Source organism: Haliotis rufescens, unplaced genomic scaffold (genome assembly GCF_023055435.1).
Source record: "Haliotis rufescens isolate VD_foot unplaced genomic scaffold, xgHalRufe1.0.p SCAF_16, whole genome shotgun sequence".
Classification (NCBI taxonomy): Eukaryota; Metazoa; Mollusca; class Gastropoda; order Lepetellida; family Haliotidae; genus Haliotis; species Haliotis rufescens.
Genome location: NW_025963846.1, coordinates 32344729 through 32359428, shown reverse-complemented (window position 1 = coordinate 32359428; position 14700 = coordinate 32344729). Strand labels below are relative to the sequence as shown.

The 14700-nt window shown below is 45.2% G+C and overlaps 2 protein-coding genes across 2 annotated transcripts in view; one reads left to right on the top strand and one right to left on the bottom strand.

Moving 5' to 3' along the window:
• The window catches only part of LOC124118959 (protein Wnt-5a-like), a 236103-nt gene that overhangs the window by 106964 nt on the left and 114439 nt on the right, over nt 1-14700 (bottom strand). The window lies entirely within an intron of this gene.
• LOC125380902 (uncharacterized 51.9 kDa protein in rps4-rps11 intergenic region-like) lies at nt 694-1749 on the top strand. Its single transcript, XM_048396662.1, has one exon. It carries the CDS (start codon nt 694-696, stop codon nt 1747-1749), a length of 1056 nt encoding a protein of 351 aa, XP_048252619.1.

Here is a 14700-nt window from a genome sequence, read left to right as displayed (position 1 = left end):
GCAAATTCAATGTCCCTGTCTGTTTTAACACATAAACTTAATGGTTCGAAAACACACTGAATCCGTGAATGACACGGCGGTGTTACGGACATATTTTAAACATTTTCAAAACCTGCGCAAACAGCCGGTATCTGATGGTCTATGTATTATACAACATAGACAACAAAGTCCCCCAATATCATCACCACCCTCTTCTCTTCCATCTCTTCAACCTCCTCCTCATCATCATCAGCAGCAGCAACAGCAGCAACAACAACAACAGCAGCATCACCAGTAGCAGCAGCATCATGTTGCATTCTTCTCGCCATCAATCCTTATCATAATTTTCAGCAGCATCTTCACGGTCGAGTTCGTTCCATCATGGTTACGAGGTGTGGAGACATGGAGTTACTAGACATTGCAAACTATGACGACGTCATTCTCATTCATTCTCATTCATCTTCACAGATAAATTCATGTCAAAGTTTCATGTTTTAAGCTGAAGTAATAGATATTCGAGGACGAATGTCACGATGACCTTACACCACTGAGTCTATGATCCAGGCGGGATCATGTTTATGATACCCTGGATATTCAGCAGGAAAATGATATCCTCGACAGACCGATGACTCAGGACGTTCCGGGGATTCAGCTGGACCATAACATTCTGGACCATAACATTAGAGGAAAGTTAATGACGCTCTGGACAAACAGATGACCCCTGATGCTCTGGACAAACAGATGACCCCTGACACTCTGGACAAACAGATGGCCCCTGATGCTCTGGACAAACAGATGACCCCTGACACTCTGGACAAACAGATGACCCCTGACGCTCTGGACAAACAGATGGCCCATGATGCTCTGGACAAACAGATGACCCCTGACACTCTGGACAAACAGATGGCCCCTGATGCTCTGGACAAACAGATGGCCCCTGATGCTCTGGACAAACAGATGACCCCTGATGCTCTGGACAAACAGATGACCCCTGACACTCTGGACAAACAGATGGCCCCTGATGCTCTGGACAAACAGATGACCCCTGACACTCTGGACAAACAGATGGCCCCTGATGCTCTGGACAAACAGATGGACCCTGACACTCTGGACAAACAGATGACCCCTGACGCTCTGGACAAACAGATGGCCCATGATGCTCTGGACAAACAGATGACCCCTGACACTCTGGACAAACAGATGGCCCCTGATGCTCTGGACAAACAGATGGACCCTGACACTCTGGACAAACAGATGACCCCTGACGCTCTGGACAAACAGATGGCCCATGATGCTCTGGACAAACAGATGACCCCTGACACTCTGGACAAACAGATGGCCCCTGATGCTCTGGACAAACAGATGACCCCTGACGCTCTGGACAAACAGATGGCCCATGATGCTCTGGACAAACAGATGGACCCTGATGCCCTGGACAAACAGATGACCCCTGATGCTCTGGACAAACAGATGACCCCTGATGCTCTGGACAAACAGATGACCCCTGACACTCTGGACAAACAGATGGCCCCTGATGCTCTGGACAAACAGATGACCCCTGATGCTCTGGACAAACAGATGGTCTCTGACGGTCTCGATAAACAGATGGTCCCTTACGCTCTGAAAAAAACAGGTTGTTCAAGACGCTCCGGACAACAGATGGTCCCTAACGCCCTGGACAAACAGATGGACCCTGACACTCTGGACAAACAGATGGTCCTTGGCGAGATTCAACAGGACCATGACTCTGGACAGCCAGATGGTCCATGACACTCTGATCATATATTGGTCCATGACTGTCTGATCATACACGAACGCCACAGAAAATTTGTGGCACACTTGGTATGCACTGACAATGCAAGTACACATAGAGAACAGGACGCAAGTACACATAGAGAACAGGACGCAAGTACACAAAGAGAACAGGACGCAAGTACACATAGAGAACAGGACGCACGTACACATAGAGAACAGGACACAAGTACACATAGAGAACAGAACGCAAGTACACATAGAGAACAGGACGCAAGTACACATAGAGAACAAGACGCACGTACACATAGAGAACAAGACGCAAGTACACATAGAGAACAGGACGCCAGTACACATAGAGAACAGGACGCACGTACACATAGAGAACAGGACGCCAGTACACATAGAGAACAGAACGCAAGTACACATAGAGAACAGGACGCAAGTACACATAGAGAACAAGACGCACGTACACATAGAGAACAAGACGCAAGTACACATAGAGAACAGGACGCCAGTACACATAGAGAACAGGACGCACGTACACATAGAGAACAGGACACAAGTACACATAGAGAACAGAACGCAAGTACACATAGAGAACAGGACGCAAGTACACATAGAGAACAAGACGCACGTACACATAGAGAACAAGACGCAAGTACACATAGAGAACAGGACGCAAGTACACATAGAGAACAAGACGCAAGTACACATAGAGAACAGGACGCAAGTACACCTAGAGAACAAGACGCAAGTACACATAGAGAACAGGACGCAAGTACACACGTACACATAGAGAAAAGGACGCAAGTACACATAGAGAACAAGACGCAAGTACACATAGAGAACAATACGCAAGTACACATAGAGAACAGGACGCACGTACACATAGAAAACAGAACGCAAGTACACATAGATAACAAGACGCAAGTACACATAGAGATCAGGACGCAAGTACACAAAGAGAACAGGACGCACGTACACATAGAGAACAGAACGCAAGTACACATAGAGAACAAGACGCAAGTACACATAGAGATCAGGACGCAAGTACACATAGAGAACAGGACGCACGTACACATAGAGAACAGAACGCAAGTACACATAGAGAACAAGACGCACGTACACATAGAGAACAGGACGCAAGTACACATAGAGATCAGGACGCAAGTACACATAGAGAACAGAACGCAAGTACACATAGAGAACAAGACGCACGTACACATAGAGAACAGGACGCAAGTACACATAGAGATCAGGACGCAAGTACACATAGAGAACAGAACGCAAGTACACATAGAGAACAAGACGCAAGTACACATAGAGAACAGGACGCAAGTACACATAGAGAACAGAACGCAAGTACACATAGAGAACAAGACGCACGTACACATGGAGAACAAGACGCAAGTACACATAGAGAACAGGACGCAAGTACACATAGAGAACAGGACGCACGTACACATAGAGAACAAGACGCAAGTACACATAGAGAACAAGACGCAAGTACACATAGAGAACAGGAAGCAAGTACATATAGAGAACTTGACGCACGTACACATAGAGAACAGGACGCAAGTACACATAGAGAACAGGACACACGTACACATAGAGAACAAGACGCAAGTACACATTGAGAACAGGACGCAAGTACACACGTACACATAGAGAACAGGACGCAAGTACACACGTACAAATAGAGAACAAGACGCAAGTACACATAGAGAACAGGACGCAAGTACACATAGAGAACAAGACGCAAGTACACATAGAGGACAGGACGCAAGTACACATAGAGAAGATACACGGCAACAAGCCGGCCATAATTCCTCAGAGAGTTCTGCTAGGACAGAACACTAAAGCACGAGAGTACCTCTGTAGGTGCAGTGTCGTTATGTGCTGGAAAGCAAGCTTTCTCAATTGGAGAAGAAAACAACATCCATTATTAATTTCTTTTACAAATTCAAAATGACGATGACGGATTAAACGAAATGTACAAACGGAAGTTCTTAAATGAAATTTTGATTTATTGCAAAAACTACGCAAACCAATTTGCCTCCGGCGTATCGGTGAAGGAGCTGTAGTTTGCACACTTCATCTATAGCCTTTGATCTCATGTGAAGCTTCCCCTTCTGCGTATATCATCCATTAATCTTGATACGCAGGTGATAGGTACACATTATTGAACATGTTGATCTGTTTGTTATCTATTGTTAGAAACAAAGGTTTGATCTGGTGGAGGAAATGACATTAGGTGCTTCAACAAAAAGGTCACCGTTCGCCCCAGGGTTGGTATAGAGTCGAGGACACTGGACGGGGTGTTGCGAAGCTGAGAACTGTATCTTTTATACCACTGAAAGCGACTTTTAATAAAATTGATCTGTAATTTACGGGGTGTTGTTTATGGCTTGTTAACGTGCTAGATAACTAACACCGTGGTATACAGGATAGCGCCCACACAATGCCCCGTGGTAGACAGGTTCAAGCCCACACAGCTCTTTCATGTTGGAGCACCATCAACGTAACGACAATTATTGGGCAATTCTTTCATCTCGATGCTGTACCATCAACTCTTTCATCTGCAACCACTACCATCAACTCTTTCCTCTTCAACCACTACCATCAACTCTTTCCTCTTCAACCACTACCATCAACTCTTTCCTCTTCAACCACTACCATCAACTCTTTCCTCTTCAACCACTACCATCAACTCTTTCCTCTGCAACCACTACCATCAACTCTTTCCTCTTCAACCACTACCATCAACTCTTTCCTCTTCAACCACTACCATCAACTCTTTCCTCTTCAACCACTACCATCAACTCTTTCCTCTTCAACCACTACCATCAACTCTTTCCTCTGCAACCACTACCATCAACTCTTTCGTCTTCAACCACTACCATCAACTCCTTCCTCTGCAACCACTACCATCAACTCTTTCGTCTTCAACCACTACCATCAACTCTTTCCTCTTCAACCACTACCATCAACTCTTTCCTCTTCAACCACTACCATCAACTCCTTCCTCTGCAACCACTACCATCAATTCTTTCATCTTTAACCATTACCATCAACTCTTTCCTCTGCAACCACTACCATCAACTCTTTCCTCTTCAACCACTACCATCAACTCCTTCCTCTGCAACCACTACCATCAACTCTTTCCTCTTCAACCACTACCATCAACTCTTTCGTCTTCAACCACTACCATCAACTCCTTCCTCTGCAACCACTACCATCAACTCTTTCCTCTTCAACCACTACCATCAACTCCTTCCACTGCAACCACTACCATCAACTCTTTCGTCTTCAACCACTACCATCAACTCTTTCCTCTGCAACCACTACCATCAACTCTTTCCTCTGCAACCACTACCATCAACTCCTTCCTCTGCAACCATTTCAATTATTTTTTTCCTTTGCAACCACTACCATCAACTGTTTCTGCAGTAGATATTACCTACACGTTTCGTATGTTGTGCAGCTACTGTGCGTGACCATGTGTGCTGTAACTACTGTGGTCAGCTACTGTGCGTGACCATGTGTGCTGTAACTACTGTGGTCAGCTACTGCAGCTACTGTGCGTGACCATGTGTGCTGTAACTACTGTGGTCAGCTACTGTCCGTGACCATGTGTGCTGTAACTACTGTGGTCAGCTACTGCAGCTACTGTGCGTGACCATGTGTGCTGTAACTACTGTGGTCAGCTACTGTCCGTGACCATGTGTGCTGTAACTACTGTGGTCAGCTACTGTCCGTGACCATGTGTGCTGTAACTACTGTGGTCAGCTACTGTCCGTGACCATGTGTGCTGTAACTACTGTGGTCAGCTACTGTGCGTGACCATGTGTGCTGTAACTACTGTGGTCAGCTACTGTCCGTGACCATGTGTGCTGTAACTACTGTGGTCAGCTACTGTCCGTGACCATGTGTGCTGTAACTAATGTGGTCAGCTACTCTCCGTGACCATGTGTGCTGTAACTACTGTGGTCAGCTACTGTCCGTGACCATGTGTGCTGTAACTACTGTGGTCAGCTACTGTGCGTGACCATGTGTGCTGTAACTACTGTGGTCAGCTACTGCAGCTACTGTGCGTGACCATGTGTGCTGTAACTACTGTGGTCAGCTACTGTCCGTGACCATGTGTGCTGTAACTACTGTGGTCAGCTACTGTCCGTGACCATGTGTGCTGTAACTACTGTGGTCAGCTACTGTGCGTGACCATGTGTGCTGTAACTACTGTGGTCAGCTACTGTCCGTGACCATGTGTGCTGTAACTACTGTGGTCAGCTACTGCACCTACTGTGCGTGACCATGTGTGCTGTAACTACTGTGGTCAGCTACTGCACCTACTGTGCGTGACCATGTGTGCTGTAACTACTGTGGTCAGCTACTGTCCGTGACCATGTGTGCTGTAACTACTGTGGTCAGCTACTGTCCGTAACCATGTGTGCTGTAACTACTGTGGTCAGCTACTGTGCGTGACCATGTGTGCTGTAACTACTGTGGTCAGCTACTGCAGCTACTGTGCGTGACCATGTGTGCTGTAACTACTGTGGTCAGCTACTGTGCGTGACCATGTGTGCTGTAACTACTGTGGTCAGCTACTGCAGCTACTGTGCGTGACCATGTGTGCTGTAACTACTGTGGTCAGCTACTGCAGCTACTGTGCGTGACCATGTGTGCTGTAACTACTGTGGTCAGCTACTGTCCGTGACCATGTGTGCTGTAACTACTGTGGTCAGCTACTGTCCGTGACCATGTGTGCTGTAACTACTGTGGTCAGCTACTGTGCGTGACCATGTGTGCTGTAACTACTGTGGTCAGCTACTGTCCGTGACCATGTGTGCTGTAACTACTGTGGTCAGCTACTGTCCGTGACCATGTGTGCTGTAACTACTGTGGTCAGCTACTGTCCGTGACCATGTGTGCTGTAACTACTGTGGTAAGCTACTGTCCGTGACCGTGTGTGCTGTAACTACTGTGGTCAGCTACTGTCCGTGACCATGTGTGCTGTAACTACGGTGGTCAGCTACTGTCCGTGACCATGTGTGCTGTAACTACTGTGGTCAGCTACTGTGCGTGACCATGTGTGCTGTAACTACTGTGGTCAGCTACTGCAGCTACTGTGCGTGACCATGTGTGCTGTAACTACTGTGGTCAGCTACTGTCCGTGACCATGTGTGCTGTAACTACTGTGGTCAGCTACTGTCCGTGACCATGTGTGCTGTAACTACTGTGGTCAGCTACTGCAGCTACTGTGCGTGACCATGTGTGCTGTAACTACTGTGGTCAGCTACTGTCCGTGACCATGTGTGCTGTAACTACTGTGGTCAGCTACTGCAGCTACTGTCCGTGACCATGTGTGCTGTAACTACTGTGGTCAGCTACTGTGCGTGACCATGTGTGCTGTAACTACTGTGGTCAGCTACTGCAGCTACTGTGCGTGACCATGTGTGCTGTAACTACTGTGGTCAGCTACTGCAGCTACTGTGCGTGACCATGTGTGCTGTAACTACTGTGGTCAGCTACTGTGCGTGACCATGTGTGCTGTAACTACTGTGGTCAGCTACTGCAGCTACTGTGCGTGACCATGTGTGCTGTAACTACTGTGGTCAGCTACTGTGCGTGACCATGTGTGCTGTAACTACTGTGGTCAGCTACTGCAGCTACTGTGCGTGACCATGTGTGCTGTAACTACTGTGGTCAGCTACTGTGCGTGACCATGTGTGCTGTAACTACTGTGGTCAGCTACTGCACCTACTGTGCGTGACCATGTGTGCTGTAACTACTGTGGTCAGCTACTGTGCGTGACCATGTGTGCTGTAACTACTGTGGTCAGCTACTTTCCGTGACCATGTGTGCTGTAACTACTGTGGTCAGCTACTGCAGCTACTGTGCGTGACCATGTGTGCTGTAACTACTGTGGTCAGCTACTGTCCGTGACCATGTGTGCTGTAACTACTGTGGTCAGCTACTGTCCGTGACCATGTGTGCTGTAACTACTGTGGTCAGCTACTGTCCGTGACCATGTGTGCTGTAACTACTGTGGTCAGCTACTGCACCTACTGTGCGTGACCATGTGTGCTGTAACTACTGTGGTCAGCTACTGTGCGTGACCATGTGTGCTGTAACTACTGTGGTCAGCTACTGTGCGTGACCATGTGTGCTGTAACTACTGTGGTCAGCTACTATCCGTGACCATGTGTGCTGTAACTACTGTGGTCAGCTACTGTCCGTGACCATGTGTGCTGTAACTACTGTGGTCAGCTACTGTCCGTGACCATGTGTGCTGTAACTACTGTGGTCAGCTACTGTCCGTGACCATGTGTGCTGTAACTACTGTGGTCAGCTACTGTGCGTGACCATGTGTGCTGTAACTACTGTGGTCAGCTACTGCAGCTACTGTGCGTGACCATGTGTGCTGTAACTACTGTGGTCAGCTACTGTCCGTGACCATGTGTGCTGTAACTACTGTGGTCAGCTACTGTCCGTGACCATGTGTGCTGTAACTACTGTGGTCAGCTACTGTCCGTGACCATGTGTGCTGTAACTACTGTGGTCAGCTACTGCAGCTACTACTGATAACATATAGCTACATCTCCAGCACTACCATGTGAGTGTTCTGTATGTCCATTATCTGCTAGTTGATGCTTGTGGTCGAGTATCGGCACACCCGTCATTCAGTACTTTACCAAACTGTTTCTCTTCAACGGAGTTGACAACGAACTTCCGATTCTCTTTCAACACGTAATGTATGGCGCCATAAATTATCGCTCATGATTTACTGGGCTTGTCGTACATGTAACACGCATGCGCAATTACACATCATTTGCTTTGATAACACCTGCTGAACACCGCGGGCCGTGGATGGAAGAGGCCGAGCATGCGCATATCTTACGAAAGCCATGTTGTGCGTTTCCGGTCGATCCACTGACCGTGTCATTTTTTTCCCTTGGGATGAAACGGTAACTTACTGCGGAAACACACCTCTTTGTGTGTGTTAGCGTGGGTTTGTAAGGAATAAAACACGTGTCCACAGGAACATGTGTTATCAACTTGATGATAATCGTATCCCTACACTGCCTTTTGAGTTAGAAAAAAACTCTTGCGGGCAGCAACAGGCACGTTCGCAACTCCCCCACTACAGCGAGTTTATCTGATGGTGTTGTTATCAGCAAGTGCTCGAAAGCATGTTTAATGTCATTTTAGTGCGCATGCATTCAGGTGTATCAATTTCACTCAACCGGTAACATGTTAGCACTTCAGGAAGTTCTTAATAAACGTTCCTTTTTTGTTGACCCACACCATCCTTATTTATTAAGAGTAAAGTTGATTTAAATTATTTTGTTCAAGAGGATAGCGTGGCATTTAATTCCTTCTTCTTAGGAATGATACGATCCAGCGTGATACCCACTGGCTTGTACTGACGCAAGGAGAAACCACATCGAGGCTGATCACGTCCAGTGATTAATGGACCCTGTAAGATCTTTCAGCATTTGGGATCTTTATACACTGTGTGATATTTATACTTTATATGGTATGCATATACTACATGATCTTTATACTTGATAAGGTCTTTATACTCTTTATGTTATTGATACTCTATATGATTTTTTATACTCTATATGATCTATATACGTTATATGGTATTTATACTCTATATGTTATTGATACTCTAGATGGTTTTTATACTTTGCATGAACTTTATACTCTATATGATCTTTATACTTGATATGGCCTTTATACACTATATGTTAGTGATACTCTATTTGATTTTTATACTTTATAGGGTCTTTATACTCTATATGATCTCTATACTCTATATAATCTTCGGAATGTTTATGCTCCATATCGTTTTTATACCCTCTATGATGTTTATACCTTACGTGATGTTATACACTGTATCAACTTTATAGCGTTGTTCAGTCAGTTCACATTGTCGGAGTCACTATTGTGTGATCTACTTGTGTGAAGCATAGTATATGGTTACAGTTTACAAGAGAAACGATTTAACAAACTGTATACCTTTCGAGAAAACCTCAACAATGATCTCAAGGGTGAGTCCTCAGCCCCCGGAGCAAGTACAGTGACAGTGGATGAGGGGACCTCCCACGCGCCTCGGCTAATGCTGCATCCATTGGTTGCCCATCAAAACACAAAGGCCCACTTTTTGCAGTTCAGAAGTCTAATGTGCATTGGTAATAAAACAGTGTGTAATACTGCGCGTTGTGGGGTGGAGGGCCCAGGCACAAGGAGGCTGGGGAAGACCCATAGGAGGCCAATTTGGGAGATGCAATTATTGCTAACAATGGATTATGCCTCGCCGTCCTGACTATACTAGTGGTGCTGGTTGTTGTAGTTGCCTCGCCTCTCGTAAAGCTTATGAACGATTATCTTTAATGGTACAAAATATTTCAGAAATTTGACAAAACCGTGTTCACATAAGCGAAGTGGTCTAGCCTTTAAAGATTTGTACTCAATTAGGACGCCCCCAGCTGGTAGCGCCTCGCCGCCACTGCCGAGCGTTGACGTCTCCATAATAGCCCCCTGCAAGTGACAACGTGAAGACGACCACACATAGACCGCAGCCCTGTCGCAGCCCCACAGCAATATCCCCTCTCACCAGTTATTAATATGTCAGCTGATTGTTCTATTTTCCAACACCTTGCAAATATCCCATTAAGATGTTTCGCATTAGTAATAATTCGCGCCTGTACGGAGTTGATATCGGAGAGTCATTTGTCGTGAGACCGCACCGACTTACCACCGTCCCAAAGCGATATACAATACATCTACCAATCTCATCAGCGCAGTCAAGCGTGCTTAAGGACCCAGGGAATGGGGACAAAACCGTGGCTGATCTGAAGTCTTGGGTCCCCTGGTCGGGATATTACTCGTAACAAATCGGTTATTTCTAGGAACAGGCGGATTTTGAACTGAGTTTGTAAAGGGATGTCGGACACAGACAAGCGAATCTTCTTTATGAACAACTGAGGGTATCCCGCCACTCCCTTGTCAATCACTTCTGGTGGTGATCATCTCATCACGGTATAGTGAATACCTGTTGACTGAGTGGTCATCTCATCACGGTATAGTGAATACATGCTGACTGAGTGGTCATCTTATCACGGTATAGTGAATACATGCTGACTGAGTGGTCATCTCATCACGGTATAGTGAATACCTGTTGACTTAGTGGTCATCTTATCACGATATAGTGAATACCTGTTGACTGAGTGGTCATCTCATCACGGTATAGTGAATACCTGTTGACTGAGTGGTCATCTTATCACGGTATAGTGAATACCTGTTGACTGAGTGGTCATCTCATCACGGTATAGTGAATACCTGTTGACTTAGTGGTCATCTTATCACGATATAGTGAATACCTGTTGACTTAGTGGTCATATTATAACGGTATAGTGAATACCTGTTGACTTAGTGGTTATCTTATCACGGTATAGTGAATACCTGTTGACTTAGTGGTCATCTCATCCCGGTATAGTGAATACCTGTTGACTTAGTGGTCATCTCATCACGGTATAGTGAATACCTGTTGACTAAGTGGTCCTCTTATCACGGTATAGTGAATACCTGTTGACTTAGTGGTCATCTTATCACGGTATAGTGAATACCTGTTGACTTAGTGGTCATTTCATCACGGTATAGTGAATACCTGTTGACTTAGTGGTCATCTTATCACGGTTTAGTGAATACCTGTTGACTTAGTGGTCATTTCATCACGGTATAGTGCACACCTGTTGACTGAGTGGTCATCTCATCACGGTATAGTGAATACCTGTTGACTAAGTGGTCATCTTATCACGGTATAGTGAATACCTGTTGATTTAGTGGTCATCTCATCACGGTTAAGTGAATACATGCTGACTTAGTGGTCATTTCATCACGGTATAGTGAATACCTGTTGACTTAGTTGTCATCTCATCACGGTATAGTGAATACCTGTTGACTTAGTGGTCCTCTTATCACGGTATAGTGAATACCTGTTGACTAAGTGGTCATCTTATCACGGTATAGTGAATACCTGTTGACTTAGTGGTCCTCTTATCACGGTATAGTGAATACCTGTTGACTAAGTGGTCATCTTATCACGGTATAGTGTATACCTGTTGCCTTAGTGGTCATCTTATCACGGTATAGTGAATACATGTTGACTTTGTGGACATCTCATCACGGTATAGTGAATACCTGTTGACTTAGTGGTCATCTTATCACGGTATAGTGAATACCTGTTGACTGAGTGGTCATCTCATCACGGTATAGTGAATACCTGTTGACTGAGTGGTCATCTCATCACGGTTTAGTGAATACCTGTTGACTTAGTGGTCATCTTATCACGGTTAAGTGAATACATGCTGACTTAGTGGTCATTTCATCACGGTATAGTGAATACCTGTTGATTTAGTGGTCATCTCATCACGGTATAGTGAATACCTGTTGACTTAGTGGTCATCTTATCACGGTATAGTGAATACCTGTGGACTTAGTGGTCATCTTATCACGGTATAGTGAATACCTGTTGACTGAGTGGTCATCTTATCACGGTATAGTGAATACCTGTTGACTGAGTGGTCATCTCATCACGGTATAGTGAATACCTGTTGACTTTGTGGACATCTCATCACGGTATAGTGAATACCTGTTGACTAAGTGGTCATCTTATCACGGTATAGTGAATACCTGTTGATTTAGTGGTCATCTCATCACGGTATAGTGAATACCTGTTGACTAAGTGGTCATCTTATCACGGTATAGTGAATACCTGTTGATTTAGTGGTCATCTCATCACGGTATAGTGAATACCTGTTGACTTAGTGGTCATCTTATCACGGTATAGTGAATACCTGTTGACTTAGTGGTCATCTCATCCCGGTATAGTGAATACCTGTTGACTTAGTGGTCATCTCATCCCGGTATAGTGAATACCTGTTGACGTTAGGGAAGCCAATAGACCCGCGGATAACAAGGCTAAGTATGTTTTCTATGGTATGTGTTAATTGTATGGCGACAGCTATTACCACCACTCATGCAGTTACTTCTGCTACTAACATAAATACTACTGCTACTACGACTGAAAATGTGATCACTGACATTAACAACATATATCCCGATCTCCATGCTTGCTCCGATAGCCACATACAAGATACAATCTCTACAGGGAGTGCCTCCCGTCCATCCTACCACCTTCTGGTAGAAAGACACCTTCTCACTTCAAAAGATATCTGTCATAATTTGTCACAGTTTGCTTCGCGTCAAGAAGAGAATACTATTTGATATCGCTTTTTGGAATATACAAAGCAGGCCCGCGAACACAGCCCGACTCGCTCCCCGAACCAGCCGTACACTTGCATTCTGACATTGACAACGCTTTCTATGGAGGGAATTGGCACGAGAAACAGACATGTGAAATAGACCAGAATTATATTTGTACAGGAGAGGCGCACTCCCATCATCTGCACGGGCCTGACCTCTGACCTCGATGTACTTTCCTTAAGAGGCGTGGCTCCTTGTTACAGATAGGCGACGGGACAAGATATATTGTATCAAGTATATTGATATCAAAGTAAGGAAGATTCAAAGTTAAAAATCATCTTACCCGCCCACGGGGTCCTGAATAATTACATGTATAACCATATCGGACTTATATCGCGATGTTTAATTTAGGAAGATAGTAGCGCGTGTGCTGACACTTATTTCAAGAGACGAGGACTACAGATGGTTGGATCTGTGGACGGACTCCTGTGTATTTTACCTGCAAGCTTATCCTATGCAACCCTCACCACCTCCTACATTTACACAGCAGATGAGTGAGTGAGTTGGGTTTAACGCCGCTTTTACCACTATTCCAGTTATATCACGGCGTGTCGGCGTAATGTGGGAGGAAAGCCCGAAGTGATGCAGGTTTCGGGCGTTTCCGCTTCGATGAAACCCAAGAGCACAGGTATGGTGCTGACAAACCTAGAAACATAATCGGGGCGAACCGGGAATCGAACCAACAATCATAGGTTTCTGGCATGCCTAAGGGACGCAACTCTGCACAGCGAATCGAGGCGCCTTAGACAACTGGGCCACCTGTGCCCCCCACAGCAGATGAACGATATAGTTGTACACGGAAACAAAATGAATATACACGACCGCATTTTAACTATGAGGTGACTGTTTATGAATTATCAATATACATTGGTCAAAATAATGTCCAATAGACATCCCGTTCTCACGCCAATAACACAAACAGTATCCTGTTACCACAAAGAACAGACGCAAGACAAATGTTTTAGTTGCATATTTCTCCCCTTTTTTATCTTTAATGATATTTTTAGCTAATCCATGAAACCACGGGTATAAAGGTGTTCCCCCTAATGACGTAAGCGAAGGTTCCTGCTTTGGTTGCCCTAGTAACCCTGTTGATGACTGCCTACATGGTAGTTAGACCAATGCCTAAAGACAAGATTCAGTTGGAACTATATTGTCTGTTGTCATTGTCCGAATGACCAGCACTTTTGAGGTTAGATCATTTATGAGCTTTTGGATGATAGCTATTCTGTACTAGCAACAAACACAATAACATGTATTTAGCTCACCAATGTTCGCTTATTACGAACGTAAACGTTGACCTGATACGGGATAGAGTGGACGTTGACCTGATACGGGATAGAATTGACGTTGACCTGATACGAGATAGAATTTACGTTGACCTGATACGAGATAGAATTTACGTTGACCTGATACAGGATAGAGTAGACGTTGACCTGATACGAGATAGAATTTACGTTGACCTGATACAGGATAGAATTGACGTTGACCTGATACAGGATAGAATTGACGTTGACCTGATACGAGATAGAATTGACGTTGACCTGATACGAAATAGAGTAGACGTTGACCTGATAAGAGGTAGAATTGACGTTGACCTGATACAGGTTAGAGTAGACGTTGACGTGA

Bases quoted from the DNA above. Each gene is read 5' to 3' on its own strand.
- LOC125380902 (XM_048396662.1), top strand. From the start codon at position 694: ATGACCCCTGATGCTCTGGACAAACAGATGACCCCTGACACTCTGGAC.